The following is a 26,144-nucleotide window of genomic DNA, read 5'->3' on the forward strand; positions in this document are numbered from 1 at the left end:
CTTGAATTATAGAAATTTGTAATCAACAATAAGAAATCATAATCCGGCTCTAGGACTAAACACCAAACTGAACTGAATTGCGAGTTACAATCATATTCCTTAGTGTGAAGCTATGTTACTCGGATTGTTCCATTTTGCTTCACGTACCCGTTTTTTATCCTTGATCCTCGGACATTGATATGACGTTTAGACACTTTTTTTTAGGCGTAACATTGAATATTTAGACGTATCCGACAATTGGACACGTACTAGTATCCAACATCAGTACCGGAATCCACATATGTGTGAAGATATACGGTGTGTTTACAAATGAGTTTTTTTTATCGATGATTTTGATTTTTTGGTTAGTCCAACATTAAAAAATATTATTTGATAAATAATTTTTTAATTTATTCTTTTTAGCTTTGGTTGTTTGGTAGGTCAAACAACTAAATATCAATATTTGGCAAATGACTATTGACTAAAACATTTTAGTTTATTTGTTTGACCACCTGAAAGTGTTCAAATCATTGAACTAGTTGGTTCAGTAAAATTAAGTATTGGTTATTAACTGTTTATTAAAAGAAAATGAGTTAATAAGCCAAAAATCATTGAAACATTTTAGTTTGAAATCCAGCTTTTCAACTGATTTAATAGCAATTTACTAAACACTTTTTTTTGACTTTTTGACCAACCAATAAGGCAAAAGTAAAAACTCAATCATAACCTAACCTAGAGCCATTTACCAATGCAAACAAATTCAATATCTTTTAAATAGGGTTTAGTTACTTTTTCTCTAATAAAATGTCAACAACTAACAATTATTTTTGTCAAATATTTTCGTAAAAGGTAATTAATTAAATCACTAAATCAACAAATAGTAAATCGAACAACACATCCAGTCAATCAAACCAGTCAAGAACTCCAACTATTTGCCAAACAAATCCGTAATCTTGTAGATGCACTTATAAACTTAGAGACGAGCAAAGGGTAATAGGGATTTGGCAAGTATTTTTTTAGTTCTTACCAAGAATTTTATTTCTGCACCCAACCACAGCACCTGTTTTCTGCCTTAACTTTCTTTCCTCGCAAATTTTACTGCATTGGCATCCAACCACAGCACCATTAGATCATCCTTATTTGAAATATACCAAAAATCACACAACACTTATTTACTTACCTCCTAACATTATCTTCAGTCCCATGAGTTGAAGCACATGCCTTAAGATTCTTGAAACCACGATTAACACGGGATAGTTCCTCAAGTTCAAGGAACCCTAAAATAAACAATCAACAATGTTAACAGAAAAAACAAATCACTTACAGATTTTGACAAACAGCTGATAGTTGACTAATTTTGAATACGCTGATGGAAAAGTAGGAGTTGATTAGTTGATTCATAACAAGAAGCTATTATTGTTAAAGTATATAATATATCTCGAAAATTCAACCATTAGCTTAAGATATTGGTTGAGTTGATTCCTTAACATGATATGAGAAGCCAGCATGACAAACTAAGAGATCACGAGTTCGATTCTCAACCACCCCTCATAAAAAGTACTAGAAAGAAGGCATGTGCTACATACGCATTTCTAGCCTAAACTGCTCTTGTGTAAGGGGAGATGTCAGAGTATACAAGATATCATAGAGCCTCGATCATTAGCTTAAACTTTTAATCGAGTTAATTATGTGACAGTTATGAATCAACTAATTTAGCAAACACTAGTAGTAGATGATTCGACCACAGAACCATCTATTTATATATCTAAATAAGATAAAATTATCCGATAAATTATTAAAATAAGAGCAAAAGCAGCGGTGCACACACCTGGACTTGTGAAAAATTCACGATCCCAAGCCAAACTTTTTCTGGCATTACATTCTTTGATAGCATTAGGCACTTTTTCAGCAAAAAAGGATTGTCTGTCTGTCATTTCTGGATGAAATCTTGATTTGGGACTGCTTAATAACTCATTTTGTGTCTCAAATGCCACTGTTTTTTTAAGTTTAAGAATTAATTAAATAAGAACTCAAAATATATCCATGTTTAGTTTAAAAAACTATATATCTGTGCATAAGAACTATCTAAATGAAATTCGAGTTTTGTCGAGCAAATATAACTTTTCAGATAAGATTTGAGTTTAATTCTCATTAAAAAATTATTAAATTACGATCAAAACATAAATAAAGATATTGAATGACACTTAACGGTCCGTTTGGTTGATGGTAATGAAGTAATAGAAATGAAATGTTGTAGTGGCAATAGTAATGAAGGAATGAATATGAGAATTGGTAATGAAGTTTTTTTGTTTGGTGTGAATGACTAAAGAATGGTAATGAAAGATAATATTTCATTGATTGCATTTGGTTGTTAGTAATAAAAAATGATAATGACTCTTAGTTTTATTATTATATATTTGTATCTAAAAGTATTATTGTATCTAAATTATTCAATCTAATGATTCTTTTTTTAATAATAATATTTTTTTGAATAATTATATATATTACCTTTTTTTTTTCTTCATTATTTTGTTTCTTCAGCTCGAAACAACATTACTTTATTTTATTACCACAGTAATAATTCATTATCATTACAGCCTAATACCAGGTTGTTTGATGGTAATAAAAATGACCCTTTTTGATAATTTCATTTCCTTATTTAATTACCATCCATTACCATTGAAGGCATCCAAACAACTAAATTTTTTATTACTTAATTTTATTACCATTACCGCCCTCTAATACCATGTACCAAACGGGCTGTTAATAATAAATGTCATTTCCTAATTATTAGATTCATCATGGGTGAAATATATGATGGACCACTTGATCAAATAGAGTTTTTCAATTACTTACCAAGTTTACACCTTTTTAAATTCGAATACCGAAATATAACTAAAAGTTTCCGTAAATCAATTTCTTAAAGTACGTATAAAGAAAGATTTTTTTACGGAACATGTGTAGATTAATATATGATATATACAGATTCTGAAGTACTCAATGAGACGGATTTTTGTATAGAACACGTGTAGATTAATGTATAATACAAAAGTGTAAAACTACAATTGTGAGAAATTTATTAATTCAACTAAAACTCTGAAAAATAGTTCATATATAACAACATCAAATTCAATGAATAATTATTGCAAAATTCAAATATATATATATATATATATATATATATATATATATATATATATATATATATATATAATCCATTAAATAAAATATATAAATATACCTGATAATCGAAGATCGAATGATGTACCATTCAAATCTGAATCAATAAGAAAATCATCTTCTAATGAAAAATCAATCAAACGAATTCTTTGTGCATCAAGATTCATCTTTCTTTCTTAAAACTTAATTCTTGAAAATGAAAATATTTAAAATTTTAAAGGAGTAAGTAATAGTAGAAAAAACAAAAAAAAAAAAGAAAAAAAAGAAGAGAAGGAAATTAATTTGGAGATTAATAACGGTTGTTCTCTAAGTGAGGCATGCGTGAATTAGCCGATGTTTGGGAACCGCAACTAAAACTGATTTCGTTTTTTTTTTTTTGGTCAAATTAATAATTATAGGCAAGAATCTTGTTTTCGTATATATACGAAGATATATTTCTAATATTGCCTAATAAATATCCTAAGATTTTTAAAATCAAAACAAATTCTATCGAACTGATATATTACTTTATATAATCGATTTCAATTTTTTGAGAATATACCTTTGAGATTGCTATTGTCTTTAGTCTCTCCATTACCATCAACTAATCTCAAATCTAGATTATTACATAATGAATAATGATTTTCAACTATTTTTTAAATAATGGAGATGAATCTAATATATGTATTTAAGTATGGCAATTTGGCTATATAGACATGTTATGGGGTTAATAATAACACATTTGGTCAAATCCTAACTACCCCTTTGTCCACTACAATCACTACTCTTAGTCACTTCCTAAAATAACTCCCCATTATTCCCACATCTACAAACATTATGTTCATGATCATCCCATGATCAAGTAACCACATTTAGAGTCCTTATAAGAAATTGCTATAAATATGTCATAAAACTACATAAAATGGCAGACAATTCAACTCTTCTACATTCAATTTATTTTACCAAAAATACTTCCTTCAATCATTTAACTAGAAAGAAAGTTTATATATTCCTACCATTACTCCACAAAAATGACACTACCCTCCTAATTACAATCTATATTCTTGATCAAATATTCCTTCAATTGATCTGAACTCATCCTACAATCCGTTAATCTTGTATTCATTCATTATCATATATTCATTGCTTTCTGTCTCTCGATCTGACTTGAGCGTCGGAGGGGTTTTCCGGGAAATAACCCCCGGACAAGGCTAACGTTGTATTGCAGGATTTGAGGTCTCATCAGCGGAAGGATCATAAACATTTTCAGCATATTGATGGTTGTACCCGATTACACCTATCTCCAGGTATTTTAAGTGTCTTTTGCACTTCCTCTTTTCATAACCGAAACAAGACATTTATTTAAATAAAAACCCTCCAAAAGATTTATTAAAAACTTCCCTAAAATATGCTAATAAGATTTTTAAAATCAAAACACATACTATCAAAATAATGATAGAGTATTGCTATTAGATATCATACAAATTCAAAATTTCTAACCTAATTTTAAGAACTAGGTAGGAGTTGTCACTTGTGATATATATATATATATATACAAAGTAACACCTTTTTTGATCAGGTCCGTAGAAAGATGTAAATCGTGTATGTCAACTTTTATCTGTTCCTCCCAAGTTCTTTTAAATTATATAAAGAGTGAGGAGAATTAATCTTTTGAATCCCTCGAATATCATCTTACTTTAGTTTCAAAGCAGTTCACTTTCCTTCATGACAATGTTGTTGAATCTACAAAAGAAGCAAATCTAGTCAGGAGTGTTCGAGAGACACGTCTTGATGCTTATAAGTTATATCAGCAAATGAAGTGGACAAGGTAATTGTGCATGGTTCAAGCAACCTCTAACAATAAGTAAAAGGCATGAAAGTCATTCATTTAACAATTTTTGTTATTGCATGATCAATTAAAAATGTAAAAGGCAAAACTAACTAAAAAGCAATTTATCAAATACACCCAAAGGTATAAAAGAGCTATTGTACTAGCGGTGTGATGTCAATGATACGTTCTGATGAAAATTCATTTTGTAATACCATTTTCTCCTAGCCCATTAATATTAAATCACTTTAACAACTATGATCAGTTTGATTATCAGTAAGCAGTGAGAATCGTAATGAAATATTAGTGTAGTTTGGGTGGAAATCTCTTGATAATAATGGTCATATTTATTCTATTTCAATCATGTTATTATCTTCAAAAACTTCATTCGAATGCATTACTATTTGGAGATATGATATTAGGTGTGGTAATGAAAAATTGTCATAAAAAACCTTTTTATTATCAGAGTTTTATTACCATGAGAATAACATGATGTATTTTAAGAAAATTTACACTACATATCAATTTTATAATTACTATTTAATACCAACAAACTAAACTGATTATTAAGGCTAAATGTGACAATTATATATTGACTCAAATAAAAATAAGGGCTGACTAAAAATTTTAAAATTTCTACATAAGACAATTTTATCGTAAAACGAACTATATACATAAAATAACCCATTTCTTATTTGTCGCCACCAATTTCATTTTATCGCCACCCCCCTTGAATGAAATTACGACTTTACCCCTGAAATTTAAAAAATTACGAAAATGCCACTAAGCTTATAACTTATATAAAAACACTTCAAATCCACTCAATAACACTTTCATCACTTCCATAAAATCAAATTCTTCACATAAAATTAAGCGGAGCTAAAACTTTGGAATCGAAATTGTCAACAAAAATTCGAGGTAAGTTTTTTTTTAAATCAATCGAAGGAAAAAAAAAATATTGGATTCGGCCCAGTCGCACAAAACGTGCGACTGGGCTGAATCCAATTTTTTTTTTTTTTTGTTTTTTTTTTTTTAATTTTTGAAAGAGTTTGTTGTTAGTTAATGTTATTTAGTAAATGTTGTAATAATATGTATTATGATAATGTTGTTGTAAGAAGTAGTTATTGATTTACGTATTCGAAAAAGAAAAAAAAAAAAAAATTGAAACCGGTCGCACAAAATGTGCGACTGTACAGTCGCACATTTTGTGCGACCGGTTCGTGCGACCGGTTTCAATTATCATTTTTTTTTTATTGTAATGAATTTGTTTAGTGTAATTAATTTATTAAATTTGAGTTGTTTAAATATTTATGAATATAATAATTGTTTAATTATTTGTAAATGTGAAATATTTTACGTGTTGCTTGTTTTTAATTTATTTGATTTTAAGTAATTTAAAGTGTTGTCTTAATTTAAATTATGAAAATTCTAGTAAATGGCTGGAAATCAAGGTAAAGGAAAAGGGTTTTTTAGAGGTTTATTAAGCGGCAATAGATCTAGGCCTACTTTACTGAGAGGTGATCCCCATGAGAGGGGGGTTACGGGATCTGCAAGGCGAGCAAGGCAAGAACAAGCGGCCATACATAGTCAGGCCCAACGTTCAAGTACCCTAGAGCAAGTGCGTAGTCGCTTTGAGCGCCAAAGTAGCCTACATAGTCATACGGTCGGCTCAGGTGACGATGATACTGATTACGACGAGTCTCTTAGTCGGGAAGAGTCTCTTGGTCAGGATGAGTCTGCATGTCATCCTATTGATTGGACGATCGTAAGAGGCCATGCTGTTAAGTTCAAGAGTAGAGGGCAGGGCTCGAGTGGCACTTCTGATCAGGCAGGAGTAAGCCAGGCTGAGGATGCGGCTCCACGGGGGACGAGGCGATCGCAGTCCGCGGACACGGACTGGTTAATCACATCAGCCCAGCCCGGGGGCCCTGTTGATACTACTTTAATACCCAGCTACGGTGGGCACGTAGCAAAGGCTATATTTGAGGGATCGGAGCGCACCCCTCCGATTTTGGAATGTCGTGCTCGGAAGAAAACGTTGGATTCAATCATTAGACTTCAGGACATGTCTGATGAATTGTACAGAGTGTTACCTGGTATTCCCCTTGGTCGGCTGCCGTATATAATGCACCAGCACATCGACAGTGCTCTCATTACGGCATTTGTGGAAAGGTGGCAGCCTGACACCAACACCTTCCACATGCCGTGGGGGGAGATGACCATAATGTTGCACGACGTGCAACGCATCTTGGGAATTGGCATTGACGGTTCACTTCCCGTGCAACCGTCTGATAATGAATGGCAGCTTGGCCTGGCCGGCCTTTTTGGTATGCCATTGTCGGAGCTGCGTGCGAAGGGGCACTTCACAAGCGGCAGCATTAATGTTGGTGCACTGTTGCAGCTATGCCACCGTTCTCAGTCTATGGATACTCAACGTACCGCCTACTACATGGCTATAGTAGGTTCCACGTTGCTCGTGGATAAGACTAGAGTCGGGATGCGTCCTCACCCTGTTGTTACTGTTACCACTGATCAGGCTGATATTGCTTGGGGTGCAGTGACGCTTGTTCACATGTATCGCCAACTGGGTATGGCGACAAGGACTGGGTGCAAGACTATTGCTGGTTGCCTGACACTGTTGCAGACATGGATTTACGAGTACTTCCCAGCCTTCCGCCCCCATCCGCGTCAAGCTGACATGCCGAACAAGACAAGGGCAGAGATGTGGTCCCCGCCGAAGCCAATCCGCGAGCTGAGCAGACTGATAGACTGTAGGAGCATACTGGATGCCATGACAGAGGCACAGGTTTTGTACATGACTTCAAACTTAATTGTTTAACTTGTCAAGGGCAGAGATGTTATGTTGATTATGTATTATATTCATTGTGAGCAGGTAGAGTGGACTCCGTACTTGACTTATGATAGGTCTTTATTGAACGAGCACCCACGTACCTCGTATATCGGTGGTATCACCTGTTTCGATATCGTGGAGGTCTATTTGCCTGAGAGGACAGTGAGGCAGCTCGGTTTTGCACAGGAGATTCCCCCGGCTCCGCTGAGACCTACCCAAGCTCTGCGACCAGCACAGGGCTCCTACTCAGTTACATTCGCTTCTTCCTGTATGTTTACGGAGATGTGGAGTAGGTTCCCTTACTGTGCCCGCGTAGTGGAGCAGGCACAGCGTCGCGCATCGGTTCCATCAGAGGCTGCCCCGGATTACGTGGACTGGTTTAGAGTGTCTTCCCACTGTTTTCTCATCCCAGGTGAAGGACCTGCTGCTGCGTTTGGTGCTGCTGATAACAGAGTCGAATATGTTAGTGTTCCTAATTATGTATTTTATTTTTATGTTTCATAATATGTATTGACTTTGCAATTGTCTGGTTTTACAGTTTGCTGCTGAATTTCCAACTCGACTTGCACCATTGCTCAGGATGCCAACTATTGCTCAAATGACGCCTCGGGAAAGAGATGCTGCTGATATGTATTTAGAGGATCTTAGAGAGTTGTTTTCCGAATGGCAAGAGTGTAGAGGGCGCAGCCCCTAATAGACATTTACCTGTTTTGTAATGCATGAACAATTGTTGTATTTAATCTTTATGTATGAACAACTTTTTAATCGTTTGAACAATTGAATTATATATAAACACTATGGAGAATCTAAATTCACCGCGTCTCCGGCGGTGTTATTATGCTGTTGTCGTTGTATGTTGCACATTCTACTCCAAAGTGATATCCTATTACGATATTGTCTTTCTAAATCTGCACATGAATTGTTAGCTGCTCTCCAATTTTGTTGGACTGGCGGCAGTGGAGATGAATCATCGTTCATTAAAAGCTGAACATAATGATTCCCGTTTACCCAAAGAATATGTATAAGTTTATTTACGCCATGCATTCCCCCTGTTCTTCTTAAAGAAAGCACTAAACAATTGTACATTGGATGACCATCCGCAGAGCCATAATACGCAATTGCTATGTTTAAAAATGTTGCTGTAGAATACAGTGTTGTCGCTTCCAACCAGTGATCGTACGGAGCAGGTCCTTTATTGTGGGCACCAACTCTGAATATAGCTTCCTCCACCGAATCTGCTGATAAATATAAGCGTGCATATTGTTCTCTATGCGTTTCCATTTCCAAACTCATTGCACGTCGTAACAGAGGCCATGCTTCCTCACCCCCTAACTCTGTGGCGGCAATAGCTCTAAATCCACAATTACCGTCACCTATAACATTAATCCAATCAAACAGATATGGCGGAAGAATAAATGGAATGTGATTTGGCCACGGAAAAAGTGAAAAATCACGACCTGCTGCACCATCTGAAAAAATAACAATATATCATTACGCCAATATTGATATAAAACATATAAGATTAAATGAAAAGAAATAAGGGTACCTGATAAGTTGAAACTGAAGTTAATTCCAACTGACGATTGATGCGACCGGTTGCTTGATCTACCACTGGATCTCCCGCGTGATGATGATCTTGATCCGCGACCCCTTGAGGACGATCTACTGTACTCAAACGCACTTTTGTTTCTCCTCAAGGTTCTGCTTGTCATTTGTCTTCCTTTCCTCGGTGGACTTGCTTCGGGCTCAGGTATGTCGTCACCATCGGGGTGCAGCTCATGTTCAAGTACCTGAGAGACGCGTCGTAGTACTGAGGGGTCGGATTTTAAAACTTCATCCACCAACGATTGAAAGTACTCTTTATCATCGGCGTTTGCGTGTCGTACTTCTTCGTTGGCGTCTTCTTCTGCATCTAAATACTTTAACGTTTTCCAAAACGGATGTATATCGTCCAAGTACAAAGCACCATTAGACCTGATAGACAAGTAACAGTAACACGCGCATGGTAATCCGTGGGTTTTTTGAATGACACAACCGCATTTTTCTAAAAGACAACTGCCCAGGGTTAGCATCCGGTTGTGCTCCATCATCAATAGTTCCAAGGCAAATATAGAAACATGACGATACAACGGTCGTAGAAAATTTAGTCGCGACGTCCTTGAAATGGAATTCTTAGATTCCTCAAGAGCTTGTCTTATTTTTGATTGTTGATTCGTAATTTGTGCGTGCGCCCTTTTAAACAGCGTATCGAATGAGCTATTACCGCTACCCAAGTAGTACTTGAAGGAAGAGTGTTGACTTTCAACTCTACTGGTAGTCTGGTTACCCAAGTGCAAACAATCATTCGTTCACACACGCACAAATTTCTCTTTGTGAGGAATCCATGTTCCTGCCAAATATTGCACGACTCTCCGGTTCCTAGTCGACCAAGTGGACACAATCCCTTCCCATCTGTTTTCAAAATCGGCGATCGTCATACTGTTAACCAAGGGGTTCCATTTTGTTTGCCTGAATAACTGGCCCTGTTGATTTTTCTTGCCGCCACACAATTTATCGACCATGTTCTCCACGTCATTACCAATATGCCATACGCATAATAGATGTCGTACATCTGCATTAAACATAAATTTAAAATTAATTCAGAAATATATAATACATAGATCGACGATAATTAATAATTAAAACATGTTTACCTGGAAAGACAGCATGAATAGCTGCAGACAAACCCTCATCCCAATCCGTTACGATTACATCCGGCGTCTGCACTGTCCCGTAAATATCCCTCAACCTCTCCAACACCCAAGAATAAGACACAGCCGCCTCATCTCGCATCAAACATAATGCAACCAAGAAATTATGATTCGTTGGCGTCATTCCAATGATTTCGCAAAGGGGCCACTTTTGCTTATTCGTTTTGTACGTTGTGTCTATCAACACAACATGGGGCCACGAACGTAGCATCTGGATAGAAGTTGGATTCGCAATCAATAATCTAGTCAACTGATCCTCACTATCCAAGTCCCTCCAAACTACATAATTATGCTCCGTGGCCATATACAGACAGTGTTGAAGAGGAGTCCTACCATCCATCTCTTCTCTCCTCATTGACTGTCTCTCATTGTAAATTTGATTCATACTAGCATAAAAACGAGGAAAATTTCTTCTAATTGAAGACATTATAAATGCTGGTTGCATGCCAGTTGCACTTAGATCTCGTATATGCTGCCTGATATCCACAGTCATCCTATTTACTCTTATTTGACCATCTATGTACATGAAGAACGGGTGGTTATGTATTCCTTTTTCACCAGGAAACACTCTAACCGTCCAAGGTCTTTCCTTTGGGTTACGACTAGTTCCTAAAATCATAAATTTACACCCACAACCCCTACTTTTGGAACCTGGTCGGGGAGCATTGTCTAAGTTATGCAAATCAACACTTCTTTTATCGTAACAGTGACATCTTAAGTACAGACTCACTCTAGAACGCCCTTCTTTTTTTTTATATGAAGCACGTGTAAATTGAAATCCAATTGTTAGTGCTATCTCATTAGCCCAAGTATGTAAATCATCTACAGAATCAAATTCTCTATCGGTAACAAATCTATCAGAATAATCTATATTATCTCCTAAATTTTCAAAGTCCTGCAAATAATAATTATAATAACATTATCATAATATATCAAAATAATAATAACTTAAAAAATAATTATTTCTACAAAATAATTATAATAAAATACCATTATTATAGCACAACAATAGATTAAAATAAAATAATTTAATTAAACAAAATAAATTTTATAATTCGAAGTTAAAAAAATAAATAAATAAATAGAAGTCGCACAAAACGTGCGACGCACAGTCGCACGTTTTGTGCGACTTCTATTTATTTTTTTTTATTCAAATACAAAAAATAAAAAATAAAAAAAAAATTATGAAGCAGTCGCACAAGCCAGTCGCACAAAACGTGCGACTCCCAGTCGCACGTTTTGTGCGACTACGTTCCTATTTTTTTTTTTTTTTTTGCAAAAATCGAACCGATTAATTACTTACCAGATCGTTATCATGCACGTCTTGGTATGCCATTGATGTTCGATCTAGAGTTCTAGCTTGTTTAACTTTACGTATTGTTTTTAGAGAGTTTTTAGAGAGAAGGTATCGTATTTGAATTCGAATATACTACCATAAAGCCTCTGAAAATTCAATATATATATAATTCCGATAATAATGTTATTAAGCGATAACAATGTTATTAAGTGCCATTTACATTTCTTAAACATTTTTTAACTTAAGTGGCATTTTTGTAATTTTTTTTAATGTAGGGGTAATATGGTAATTTTGTTAGAAGGGATGGCGATAAAATGAAAAAGGTGGCGACAAATAATAATTCCCTAAAATAAATACCCAATAATACAAATAATTAAGACATAGACTGCTTTTTTTAAATCGTTTTACCAAACTAAAATCAACAAAATCTTGGCTTAAACCTTCTAGTCTATTCATGCACATTGAAGAACGGGAGAGGTAGAAAAAGAGAAAACTCATCCGAATATTACTCCAATCAACTATAGATCAAAATTTACAATCGAATTTAATCCAAATAAAAAAAAAAAACAACACAAATCGAAATTTACTAAGAACATGTCTCGATCCAGAAAAGCCTCTCTTCCTCCTGCTTCAGAGGTTTTTCCCTGTTCTACTGCTACAATTTATTGTAATGAATAAAGTTCAATTTTTGAATCTACTTTTGTATTTCTTTCGAAATTTTCTATATTAGATCTCGATTTGTATAAGCATCGTTGTTCGTGAACAAATCTGATTTTCGTTCTAATGTTGATAATTGATATTAATTTGTGTTAATTATATCATGCAGAACATTGAAAAATTACAAAAAATTGTTGATGGAGGCAATTATTATGGAGCACAGCAGATGTACAAGTCCACTTCTGCAAGGTATTGATTTTTTTGGGCAATAATAAGAAAGAATAGTGTTGGTTTTTGCACATTTTATCATTTTTTTTGGGGTTTGTTTCAAGTTTTGTTTTGCTATTTTTAAATTTAAGACTAATTTGTAAGATTGAGCATTGAGTTAAATCATAATAAATGAGTAGGTTTGATGTTGTTTGGCTACTGATTGTTGTGCTCATGGAGTTACCGTGCTGAAATTACAGATACGTATCGGCAGAAAGGTATTCTGATGCATTGGACATTATAGAATCGGGTGCTTGCCTCCAGTTGAAACATGATCAGGTTTCCTTTAAGCCTTACTTTTGTTTAACCGCATTCGCATGTGCCAGTCAACCAGCCTGAATTAAAATCACTGTATTGCCCCTATGTCGCTTGAATGGCTCCCGTCGAGGTGGTCCTTAAACTTACATCCTGCTTGGTAGTTGTTATCAAATGGTGGGAATGGTGATGAAATTATAATGTAATTTAGGTGAGAATTGGTCAATGTTCACATGTCTCTATTTTCATCTTATGCTCATAAAATGGGTGTCATAGGGTTTTGAACAGGTAACCTTACAGAAGTACATGTTGCAATAAAGAAAAATAAAGAATGTTATTTAGCTTTAGCAAAATATAGGAGTGATGCAAGGATGTCAAACCAAAAACAAAACAAGTAGTGCTTGAGGCAAAGTTATTGTCCAAAGAGGTATATAACAAGTTAGGCTTGAGGGAAGGGGAAGAAGATCTTTATGGGATGCACAAAAGGAGGAAAACGATTAGAAAGGTCTTTAGTTTGTTGAAGTGCGTCAAGGATAAACAAAAAAACATTCTATTCTAAGATGAAAATATTAAGGGTAGGTGGAATGAATATTTTTGACGAATTGTTTAGTGGATGTCAAGGGGATAACATGGGACATCTTGATGGAACATGTGGAATAGAATACAAGCTAGTGGGTCCTATAGACGGTTTAAAATGTTTAGTACAAGGATTGAATTAATTACCCGACCTCTTTAACCAGACATGAGAAACAAATAAGATCTTGAGTGTAACACTGTAGTCTGTAGTACCTATCTACAAAATTAACAGGGATGCACTATCGGAGAATTAAGCTTATGAGCCATATGATGATGGTACGTAAGGATGATGAATGTACATGCATTTTCAAAAACCAATTTGTTTTATTTACAGAATAATCTACCATGGAAGCTATTATGTATGCACCAGCAAATGGAGTACTACATTTAAAGAAAGGGAAGTACTATAGTGGATTATAAGAAAGAAGGTGTACCATATTACCATATAAGTAACAAGTATATTAGTCCAATATACCTATGAGAAAGTACATACCAATGTTAGGACATGTATAGGAGCGACATCAAGGTTTTGCTTTGATCTCATTTGTTATGTAGTAGTCCCAAAGAGATAACAAGACATATCCGACAAGAATTTATATGGTGCATGTTTGCTAATGTCATTATATTAGTGTTTTAAACTAGAGATGTGGTTAATGCTAAGCTATAGATGTGGAATAAGACGTTAGAATTGAAAGGATTGAAACTAAATCCAAGTAAGCCAAAGTATATGAGTATATGAAGTATTGCTTTCGCTCAAAGGATCATAGCAAAGTTTTAGTAAAGTTGGATTCATAGGTGCTCCTTTCTAGCAAGTGTTTTTTAGTACATTGACTTGATTTTTTTAGGTATAAAGATATTGATTAAGATGTTAAATATTATTTTCAACGTTAGTGGCCCACTATGCGATAGATCAAGGTGTGCCACAATGGTTAAAGGGAAAATTCTACAACCAAGTAACCAACACTAACACTACTATATGGATTCAGACGCTAAGTTTGCAAAAGACACCATTAAAGAAGTTTGGGATAGCTGAGATGCACATGTTAAGATGGATGAGTGGACATAATAAAATAATAAATATCAAAACGAAGACATCTGAAGAGTCTTAGAGATGATATTGAAGATATAATGGGAGACAATCATTAATGTTAGTTTGGTCATGTGCAAAGAAGACTATTAATGTACCAGTTCTAACTTGAAGGTAAAAACTTTGAGGAATTTAGAATAGTTAGTGGTAGGTCGATGATGACATGGATAACATGAGCAAAGAATGACATGTATGACAATATATGGAAATGAATGGTGGAAGAGAATATATGCAGACTATTATTTGAATTGTTGTCATAGTCATTCATTAGTATGAAAGATAAAGGTGCAATAAACTATAATTTTCGTTAGCAAAGATCATTCATGGTGACTTGTTTGGTTCATGCAAAAGACCTCATATAGCTGAGATTTTTGGCATTGTTGTTTTTAAGACTCATCATCCATTGATTTACGAAATTAAAGTTAACCATGGATTAATCACAGTGAAATGTTACTGCATTTTTTCTTAAGACGTGAGTTATCTGGGAGTTATTAAATAGTAATTTTGACCAAATACATACCCTACCTAGCTAAAGGACGAAGTTTTTCATACAATGGCCACATCTATAGTTCACCATCTAATACATCTTTTTGAAGATTTTTATTCGTTTATTAGTCGGGTTCTATCTCATCAGTTTGTTTTATTGTCGCTAGTGTTCATTGTCTAGTCAACACTCAACATTGCCACCCCAACCCTCATAGTCGCCAACAATTGAATTGGTACTATCTTTATAGATTAAAGTTTGGGTTATTATCAAAACTGTAGGATAACAGGAATATATATGGTTAGAGCTTTGGGAAAACTAGGCAACAGAATGAAATTATGGGTAGCAATAGCACAGTTCTTTTAATATATTGAAATTCTGAAACCAGCGATAAAACAACAGCTTTTCACTGTGATCGGGATCCCAAATGGATGGAGTTGTGTTATTTTAGCAGCTACTTATTTGGACACTTAAAGGCCTTTATATTTTAGCGTTAAATGTGCTTTTTGATAAATATCCAAATTCTGATAATCCCCATGAGAATCATGTTAACGACATTTTGAAGAACTTGTAGTTAGAAAGATTAGATTTAGACAGAAGTTAAATGTAGTTTTCAAGCTTTTGAGTTGCCTGAATCTCTCCCAAAATGACCTTAAAGCTAAATAAAAACACTCAGCAATGATCTGATGCCTCTCTTTCTACTGACTACTCTTATCATAGTACTTCCCCTCTTTTACTTTTAACTGGTATCCTTCTCTAAGAAGCTACTTTTACTTCCAAGCCTAGCTCATTACATTATCATATTGAATATCAATTTTCAATTTAATGTCAGTTATTATATTATTGTTGTACTTGCTTGATATGGTGATGAAAATTAGCCTAGCTTTTAGCACTATGTAAAGGCTGATTTGTGAACTTGTTCGAAAATGTGCTAGTTATTAGTAGATAATATTTGTAATCATGATTGTGGACTAGAAGGTTGGGTTTTGAACATGTAAAGGCTGGTTGCCTTAGCTTGTTTTCAAAATCCTCCTCCGAAGTCCTATCATTTTGTGGCTTATTTGCATTTTTCTTTATTGACTAAAATCTGGGACATGATTAGGTTACTTGTGGTTCTGAGCTGGCAATGTTGTTCGTAGATACCCTCGTGAAGGGGAAGTTTTCTTACAATGAGGATCTGCTAGGTCAGTTCTTTATTCTTTCTAGCATATTTGTTTAGATAGCTTTATATAATTTCTGTTTGGCAATCGTTTTTTAAAAATCAATTTATTGTTTGGCTAGGATTAAATTTAATAATTATTGGATTGTTTGCGTATGCCTGAAAAGTAAGTTTTGTTAGACCGTCTCAGGAAAATCTACGAGGCATTTCCTCGAAACGCTGTACCGGATCATGTTGGAGATGATGATGACATGCAAAAGCTTACGGAGGCATTGGGAGCTGCTAAAATACGGGTGGAGGGTTGCTCTTCTTTTCTGAGGGCTGCAATTAGGTCAGAAAGTTTAACGAAGTTATGATTAAATTTGAAGATGTTAAGTTTAATGCTAGCATAAATTACTAAATTGTTATCATTTTGTGAAATGAAAACTAAAGCAATGCTATGCAATTGCATGATTTATAAATCTTTTTTGAGTTTTCTCTAATCATAACAAGGTGAAATGATGGAGGGAAATGTTGAAATGCTAGACTTTTCTTAAGCTAGATTTTTTGAGTGACATACATTCTTTCCATTTTTGATAACAAACATCCATTCTCAACTCAAATAAGTGATCTTTAAGGGTCATTTTCAATTTTTTTTTCTTTTTTTTTCATGTGGCGTAGAATGACATATACTAATTTTTTTAACATGGTAATGGCAGTGTTATGGTAATTTTTTGAAACCAAAGCATATGAAGTAAGTTCAAAGAAAGGTCAACAATCTTTTCTGGGTTGTCTGTGAAAGGAAGAGTCATCTTGTATCCAATCACTAATGTTCTCTAGGCTTTAGAAAGCGATGCAATTTTCATTTACAATCTTTATTTCTTGTGTTGTAGCTGTCCAGGCAATAAATTTCTTGGGTTGTGTTTCCATGTGTGGCTTGAGTGTGCATAGCAATGACTTGATGGAGTGAGGCTGTTGTTATGAACTATTAATAATTGATAAAATATTACGCATATGCACAACTGTTTTCTGAATTGTAGTTGCCATTCTTTAATATCTTTGTTCAATGGTTGATCTGTTTTCCTGAATCTTAATTCACACTTTTTTGTATTGCACAGGTGGTCTATTGAGTTTGGAACTGATAAAAATGGCTGCCGGGAGCTGCATACTATGCTTGCTGAGTACATATATTCTGAAACTCCTGAGGTGGTAAGTTGAAAGTTTGTAGCAAGAATGATAACTAACAACTGATTGATCTCGCGGTTGTTTGGTTTTATTTATTAGAGTACAACTTGTTCACTTGTTCAAATTTAAACAATAATGAATAATCTGATAAACTCTGAATTGTGTGGTTCAATTAACTCAAGTGAATAGCGTGTTCCAGAAAATGTTATATGCAGAATAATTTGCTTGTTTTCAATGTTTTGTTCACCTATTACAAGTTCCATTCAAGATGTTTATTTCTTTAGATGAATGGAAGATCTGACAGTAGTTTAGAATATGTTAAATTTAGTATGTCTGTGACCTGGCTTTTGGAACTGTTTTTATCTAAAATTAGAAACCTTGGCTGATACTTTGAAGAATTCAAAACGAGTTTCATGGAAGTCTGGAAAACGAGCTGGAAGTATTTTTATCATCCCCGTAAATAGTAGGCTAGGAACGCTGACTTCGTGCTGCCATTTCTGTAATTCTTGTATTAATTTCCTAATTGATTTGTGTTGTTTGATCATGTAAGCTTCTGAAGAAAAAGTTCTTTCTTTCTTATCGTCTTTTCCCCTTCTCAAAGCTAATTCTTACTCTTCAATATTGATTTGTTGATTCTCTATTTGGCCTTGGTTAGGCACCTGGCGGCAGGCTCCTTCTGTTTTGGTCAAAATACAGATCTTCACGAGTTATATTAATCACCTGTGCTTTCTATTTTTGTATCTTCAGCCAATCAAAAGCCACTTTTTTAATTATATTTTTTTAGCTTTTGATTGCATCAGCCTAATGTCGTTCAAAAATGTTTTGAAAAGCCTTTAAACAAACCAGGCCTCTGTTTATTTTGATCCATTGTTACTCTTATCTTCTCCATGTCATTATTTCATTGAGCTTCATTATTTTTCACCATTTAGAGTTCAGTCTATTATGATTTTGCAGAGTTTTTTCTCCTTCCTTGTCTATTTTCTTTTTTGACTTTTTTATATTCAATAAGAATGTGAATTGACTTATGGCTTCTGCAAATAAGCAATAAGTGTTGATGGTATGAGTTGTTTTGCAAAAGCAAAGAACTGAATAAATTCCCCTACTCTACCAACACAAAAAAAGAAAACAAAACAAAAGCAATCAGCAATCTAGTAAAAATTGAGAACTGCCAACTTGTCATTATTGTCATTGCCCACTCTGTCTTCACCTTTCCTCTTCGTGGTCTAACAGCTAGTCCCCTATCTGTCACAAAACTACACTTTTCTCTCCTTCTAGATCATGAATACGTAACTATGAAATTCCTTTTAAAAATAGTGAAAAGTTAGTTGCTAAAGAGAGAAAATTAGACTTTTCTCTTTAACCAAACATTGAATCTCCGGATATTATCATGTGGTTAAAAAATGGGGTTTATGTATGATTTTGATAAATTGAAGAGGAAAAATTAAGAGGTTGTGACGAATTTGATTAGTTGAGCTAGATTCATATGAACATAGCTGCAAAATCGATTATTTCTTTCACCATATTTTGCTCTCTGTTCTAGTGATTTGATCTGTGTGATTTAATGTTTTATACCCTTCTGTCATCCATTAAGTCGATTGTTCGATGACGTTGTCTGTTCAGTTCATTTGTAGGTGTAATTGTGGCTTCTTGTTGGACTTTGTGACCAGCTCCTAGTTGAACTAGTAGAATTGCCAGTTGAGTATGGTTCTAAGGATACTAACCCCACCTCAGGACTCCTGTCTATTAGAATGTCTTTTATGGAACTTTTGTTGAAAAGTATGCCGACATTATTTTGTTTAGGTTATTTTTGTGCGATATTTTTATTACATTTTCCACTGTTTTCTGTCAGAATAATGCCACTTTTCTGCTGCACCTAATTATGTTCTTCTCCTGTTATCTAGACTATTTTGCATTAAACACTGATATAATTCACATCCACACTTCCATATTGTAGGACATGAACAAAGTCTCGTTTCATTTTGTTCGTGGTAAAAGTCCAAAGAGATTTACTGACACCCTAGTAAATTTCATGGAGAAGGTAAGCTTTCTGCATACAAATTTAAGCTGTTTCATTTCCATTGATGGCAACTAATTCGTTAGTTGTAAGCAATGAGTGATTTTATTGTTATTGTTAATGTTACTATTACTGTTTCTGTTACTTACTGTTACTGTTAATTGTTTTTCTTTTTTTCATATTTTGCAAGTTTTTTTTACATCCTTGGCAGCTGGTAGCATTTGCGATCCACTTATTTTAGATGATGAAGATTTTGGGCGTAAACAGACTTTTGGCTTGCAACTGTTATTTAAACACTGCTCACTGGTATGGGTACATGTCTAACGGTTCGACGTGGGTACACTTTGGATACATAAAGATGGTCACTGGACTGATGATGACAAAGCATATCTAATTTCTTTCTTAAATGTTTCCACAAAAAAATACCTAATAGAACCCTTAATTAATCAACTAATTACAAAGTTAAGTTAATGAAAGGTTGATTGGTAAACAAGTTCAAGACACTGTATGAAAAGTGATAAGTTCAACTTTTGGATTATGCTTTTCAAATTTTACACCATCATATTGTATCAGTTAAATCCAAGGCAAGACCAAAACAATAGATTGTAGTTAAATATTAGTATATCCAACAATACTTATTTATCTGGTAAACATAGAGAATGATCGTACAAGGTCAAAACCTTAATCTAAAAATATGCTATTGGCTATAGTTTTTGTTATGATTAGAACTTCAGATGTTCCTTATAAAAGTGCCTTAAGTTTTGAAACTTGATCTTTCAATTTTTCTGATTTTTTTCTCTTAAAGCATTTCAAGTATATTTTTGTTTGCTCATAAGAACTTTTTGAATGCTAACAACTTTGTAACCCAAACATTACCGAGTAGGGGAATGCCTTCGCTCAAAATTATGTTGTTTTCAAACCAAAGACGATTTGTAGATCTCTATACATCAGGGAACTAAGTACTTTGTTGATTGCTGGGATAGGATGGAAACTTGTGACATTTAGAAGTAGTGTCATCTTGGTGCATCGCTTTTGAATTAGCGCAGCGTTTGTTATGCTTTGAAATTAGTTTTTAAAGAGTGAATATTGTTACATAGAGCAGCTCCAGTTATGCTATCTGTGGTGTGCAAGCAACTTGTGTTTTAGTGTGGTTATGTCTTTGTATAAGCTAACTAGTTGTATATGGTATCTGAACGCATGATGTTTGATGTAACTTCTCTTGGTGAACTTTGCAGTGTTATCCTGGTGAAGATGATTTGGCTATTGCTCGTGCTGTTTTGATGTAAGTTTCTTGCCCTAAACTGCGTTCAACTATCATTAATTATAATAGTGTATCGTACATTATTTCTTGAGAAGAAATCCGTTCGTTCATTGTCTATCATAAATAGAAAATGTGCTTCAATTATGAATATGTCGATTTGCAATGTCAAATTTTCAGAATTGAATAGATTGAGATTTTAGAAATGCAATTTTTCGGAGTTTATGAAGCCTTGGCTCCTGCATTTAAGATAGTTCTTTATCCAAATTTTTCTGATCGCACATTGAGTAAGGTGTGTGGGTGCCATGGAATAAAAATGAGGCCGTTACGTTTCATAACGGCCGCTTAATAATGGATTTTGAGCTTTATCGAAGTGCTAAACCCCGTGACCTAACATGTAATTTAATATCATGGAGTATACAACCACTATAAGCTGTTATTCTTACATAATAGCCATTATTATCTTCTTTAAAAGTGTATATTAGGTTCTAAAAGTCTATTATAAGTGTTTTTTTGAATACATGTTATAGAAAACATGAATTACTATTATAAAATGAATTCTTTTCAAGAGAACAGTCACATTGCGATGTCCGCAAAACGATTCGTAACACCACAAATGGTCGCGTCCGCAACTTTGCACTGTACTGCAAAACGATTTGTAATTGAATTACTATGGTGGGTGCATATGTGAGGAAGCTCACATGCGTACTTATATATACATATATACATCACTTTTGATATGCTGTAAATAAATACATGTAAATATTTTAGAGTTTTAGGTTTCTGCCTAATTGTTTTTGCTTCAGCCCTCTCTATTTGCTTGATTCTTATATTGATAGCCCATTTAACGTGCTACAAAAAGCCGGAGAAATATGTAATTGATTTCAGTGACAACCCATTTTGTGCAGGTATCTAGCTTTAGGTAATTTGAGAGATGCAAACTATGTTTACAATGAGGTGAAGAAACAGTTGGAATCTAAAGAAGTAGAATATCCAGAGTCAGATCTTATGCAATTTATCAGTTATCTCTTGCAAACGTAAGTCGCTAGTGCTAATAGCTTCTTTTTTCTTAAATTTTGTGTCTTGTACCAATACTCTTCAGGTAATTTGTTTCGAGTCTTTCCAGAATTTGGTGCTCATCTAAGTCAAGTTGTTAGGAAAATTGGAAAATTATTATTGTATGATGGCCTACAAGATAATCTAGGCAAATTCTTTGTTGCTTCCTTAATCAACGAGGTTATTGGGGTGTATAGAGATAGAGTTGAATGCTAGAAAACAAAACGTGGCTTTAAGAAATTGAAGTCGAGTCTTATATATGAAGCCATTTATGTTTTCTCTACATCTTATACCCCTTAAAAGTTAAAAAGCATTTGAAGCAATTATATATGTAGTTTGTGTAAACAAAGCTTGATTCAAGCTTGCATGTTTAGTGATTGAATCCTACATTGGAGGTGGAGATAGACTATGTCAAAATTCAAAAATGAGATAATTAAGTTGACTTTAGTGTCATGTCATTTCTATAAAGATATTGGGGTGAGGAAGAAGTAAAGGATATAAATCCTAATTCGGGGTTTTGTTGTCGAGATTAATTATTATATGGTGCTCTTTCCCTATGTATAAGATTTCATGAAGACTAGAGCTTGTTGTCGTTGTTGTTACTAAAGCATGTTAAAGATTAACACAGCATTGATTTTCACGTAGGGTGGTCACACATTTCGCAAGACATCTGCTTGGCTAGTACATTTTTGTAATCTACCACATTTTCTGTATTAAACTTGTTAATCATGAATGGAGAATGATAAATCATGTATAAGACCATTAGGACTAATTTATGTGTAAATCGTTTTTCCTTTTGCTTATGCAGGTTAGAAAGGGATGCTCTGCCTCTTTTCAGAATGTTGAGGCAGAATTACAACTCCAGTATTGAGAGAGATCCTGCCTTTCATGAGGTCACTGCAATTTTTTGTTTATTATTTTTTCGGGAAATCTGAAATTGTTGATCCATATTTTTTTCTTTTTTCTTTTTTTTTTTTACATTAGTTGTTTCATCCTACTTAAGGTTTGGCAAACGTTAATTCCAATTTTGGGTTCCTACTCTCATCATGGATCTTAGTTGTAGTGTAATACGAGTATGATATAATCAGCATGACCCCTTAATTTTCTCTAGACAGTTGGAGTTTTGGTTAACCATGTTTTTCTCTTCAAGAATTGTGATATGAAGCTTCTAACTTGTATGATATGGTTCAGTTGCTAGATCACATTGCAGAAAGGTTCTATGGAGTACGACGCAAAAATCCAATGCAAGGGATGTTCGGAGACATATTCAAGGTAATTCTTCCGTCTTTATCATGAAATTTTGCAGACATACTCCCCTTAAACTGTGCGCTTCTATGACATGCTAATATTCCCTTAAGCTCACAAAATACGATTTTTTTCCGATAGATGGTTGGAGTGACTGGTTTGACTAGCAGATTTCATCAATTCATTTCATCAGCGATTTACATGTTGGTGATAACAACTTGTTGTAAATTAGGTTATTTAACAAGCGGTTTCAGCTAGCTCATTAACCAAACACTAACCTTAGATAGTTTGACACACAATCATCTATTTGTATGTTGACACGCAAAACGAACTGCGAACCTCTCAATTATCATCGGATTCACTCCACTCATTTTTTCCGATTATTTCTTCTAATGCCATCCCGGAAATTGCAATATTGTTGCAAAATGTAGTGCAAAACTGAAATAACCATCAATGGAGTTTTTGATTTTTAATAATTGTCTTTTATTCTGCAGATGATGGGAGATATCAATATGTGATACAATTCAAAGAGCCAGTGAGACTCCATCAACCATTTTGTTTTATGTTGTAATTTTGTATTATTAGAAATATATGACGCAATTTTGTTTTTCAATAAACATTTTCAATTTATCTTTTTGGTACCCAAAAATTGTTTCTTCACAAGACACTGAAGCTTTCTAACATGATTCCTGGTAGAGTGGTATAAAAGTCTATCCATTGTGCGTAGTCATATTAAATTAAATATATTAACTGTGACGTAAATAATTTCTTTGTTGCGGATTCTAAATAAAAAATGTTTTCTAATTTTCTTTATGAGTTAGATCGGAGTATCAAGGTATCACATATAGTTTGAAATCTTCCTATGTATGGGATAACACACTTAACCCTACTCGTAATGTGTACTCACTATTAATGTATACCGTAAAAATGGCGAATTAAGGCAATAATTAATTGCTTCTTCAACCTATATAACCTCCATATCCATATTAAATTACATGATTCTCAAATTTTAATTTGTTACCGATAATATTTTACGCAACAAGCTTGTTATTGTACTATTACTCTATTAATATTTTTTGGATTATAAGTTAGACAGAGAAAAAAAGCTGTGAGTTTCGATTTTAGAACTTTTGCTAAAATTGTGACATAGCCTAATTCTTTTTCTATGTTTGTAAATCATGATTTCATATGTAATCTATAATTTGATCAAATAGTGTTTTGACAAATCAAAAAATTTCTAATTAGGATTTAAGACAATTTCACTAATATTGTTTTAAAAGTATTTAAAGTTGAGAAATTGAAAATGACTAGGCAAACCTTTTTATTTTTAAATTTTTCATTTATATTTCCATAATTAATACTTAAAATTTAAAATAAAATATATGTACCCAAAAATAACCTCATAATATTTAGGTTTATCATTTTTTTAGAGTTATTCTATGACTCTATGTGCTCCCTATGAATTGCATCCATTTCTCTGATAAGGTGTCAATATAAATTTTAGAAACAGTTTTGATTGATGATTTTTGTCATGAATTGAAAAACTAACCTTTCAATTATTACGAAAAATCAATCAGAATAATCCAATCTTTATTCGATTTCCCTACAACAATCTCAACTTTTAATTAATTATAAATAATACCAATTAACATAAGTATTTTTCATCAACATCTCAAATTACCTATAACTTGTTAAACATGTCACTTTAAGAAAAAATAAAAAATAAAAAAACAAAAAGTTCAAAATACATTTCCTTCACCTTTACACCCTCCTACTCTCCCACCCCCGCCACCATCCTACTCAGCCACCCCTCCTCCTCGCCGCACACTCCACCGACACATCTACAGTAGCAGACCCACCGAAGTCCGATCGAAAGACAACCCAATCTGACTATTAATCGCACCCAAATTGAACAAAACGACAACTTTCTCCAAATAAAGATTCACCTGAATAGACTTACATCAAACCAAACAGACTGTAATGCGTTGATGTGTTCCTTATTTGGAGAAAATGGAAATAAAGAAACTAAAAGGTTATGGAGGTTGAAGATGAAGAAGGCGAGACTGGTGTTGACAGCGGAGGAGGGGCTGGTGTCAGAAGGGAAGGGGAGCTGCGTTGGTCTTAAAGAAGGGGAGGGATTGTGGTGGGTTTGCGGTGGTAGGAAGTGGCTGGTTTTGTTTTTTTAAAAAATTTTTTTTTATCAAATTACCTATAGCTTCATTTAGCTGTTTGGATGTTAGAGAAAAATACTCCTATTAATTCGTATTATTGATAGTTAATTAAAAGTTAGGATTATTATAGAAAAATCGAACAAAGGTTGAATCATTCTGACCAATTTTTCTATTTATTAATGATGCCCCGTGTAAAACTTTTTTTTGATTTGGATATTGCTACTTGAATGTTTGTAAAGCTATGTTTTTTGATACTTCATGTGAAAGAGAGTGCAAAAATGGAGCCAATAAGTGCCAACTAACTAACTTTACTTGAATCATCAATTGGGTCTTATTTGACTACCTTCAATTGAACTTCACTAAAGTTAGCCTCGACAAGATCTTCAACATGATTTTGATGTATTTGGTTCATAATGTTGTTGGAGTTTGAATATGTTTACATACATTTTTCTATAGTTATTTATGTTTTTAGTGTTCATTTATTTATGCTTGTTATTATTTATCTATTATTGTTTTATAACGGCTCGACTTTCTTTAGAGGGATACACATACCGGCATGGTTTGTTAGTTTGCTACTCCGCTATACGTGGGATCATTGTTACTTGGTTGGAACGACATTCAGTTTAAAATGGGGAACACTAATTGCAACCTAAATTGACTCGAGAACGATTGGGTATGGGATACATTATGTATAAAATATATATTTGAAAACAAAATTAAATTAAAATGATTATTTTGCTTTAAGAAATTATTTTCAAGTGGAATTTAAAAATTTCTAGGTTTCATTTTTTTTTTCTTCCTTCTCTTTTCTTTAATTTGTAAATAAAGGCCAAAATACCTTTTAAAAAAGGTCTTCTATATCGGGACGTCACCTTGAACGATTTGGG

At 33.8% G+C, this 26,144-nt stretch overlaps 2 protein-coding genes across 2 annotated transcripts; one reads left to right on the plus strand and one right to left on the minus strand.

Moving 5' to 3' along the window:
- Positions 1–881: 881 nt before the first annotated feature.
- On the minus strand, positions 882–3,326 carry LOC130800980 (uncharacterized). The gene is made up of 5 exons (XM_057664724.1): positions 3,221–3,326; positions 1,808–1,972; positions 1,160–1,256; positions 1,007–1,077; positions 882–907 (listed from the first exon to the last, which is right to left on the minus strand). Exons 1-5 carry the CDS (start codon positions 3,324–3,326, stop codon positions 882–884), a joined length of 465 nt encoding a protein of 154 aa, XP_057520707.1.
- An 8,939-nt stretch (positions 3,327–12,265) lies between these two features.
- LOC130801307 (protein GET4) lies at positions 12,266–23,823 on the plus strand. The gene is made up of 12 exons (XM_057665126.1): positions 12,266–12,500; positions 12,691–12,770; positions 12,989–13,067; positions 16,293–16,374; positions 16,530–16,680; positions 17,447–17,537; positions 19,468–19,551; positions 20,763–20,809; positions 21,694–21,822; positions 22,650–22,734; positions 23,033–23,113; positions 23,581–23,823. Exons 1-12 carry the CDS (start codon positions 12,459–12,461, stop codon positions 23,602–23,604), a joined length of 975 nt encoding a protein of 324 aa, XP_057521109.1. The 5' UTR covers positions 12,266–12,458; the 3' UTR covers positions 23,605–23,823.
- The last annotated feature ends 2,321 nt before the right edge of the window (positions 23,824–26,144 follow it).

This window comes from Amaranthus tricolor, chromosome 15 (genome assembly GCF_026212465.1).
Source record: "Amaranthus tricolor cultivar Red isolate AtriRed21 chromosome 15, ASM2621246v1, whole genome shotgun sequence".
NCBI classification, from domain to species: Eukaryota; Viridiplantae; Streptophyta; class Magnoliopsida; order Caryophyllales; family Amaranthaceae; genus Amaranthus; species Amaranthus tricolor.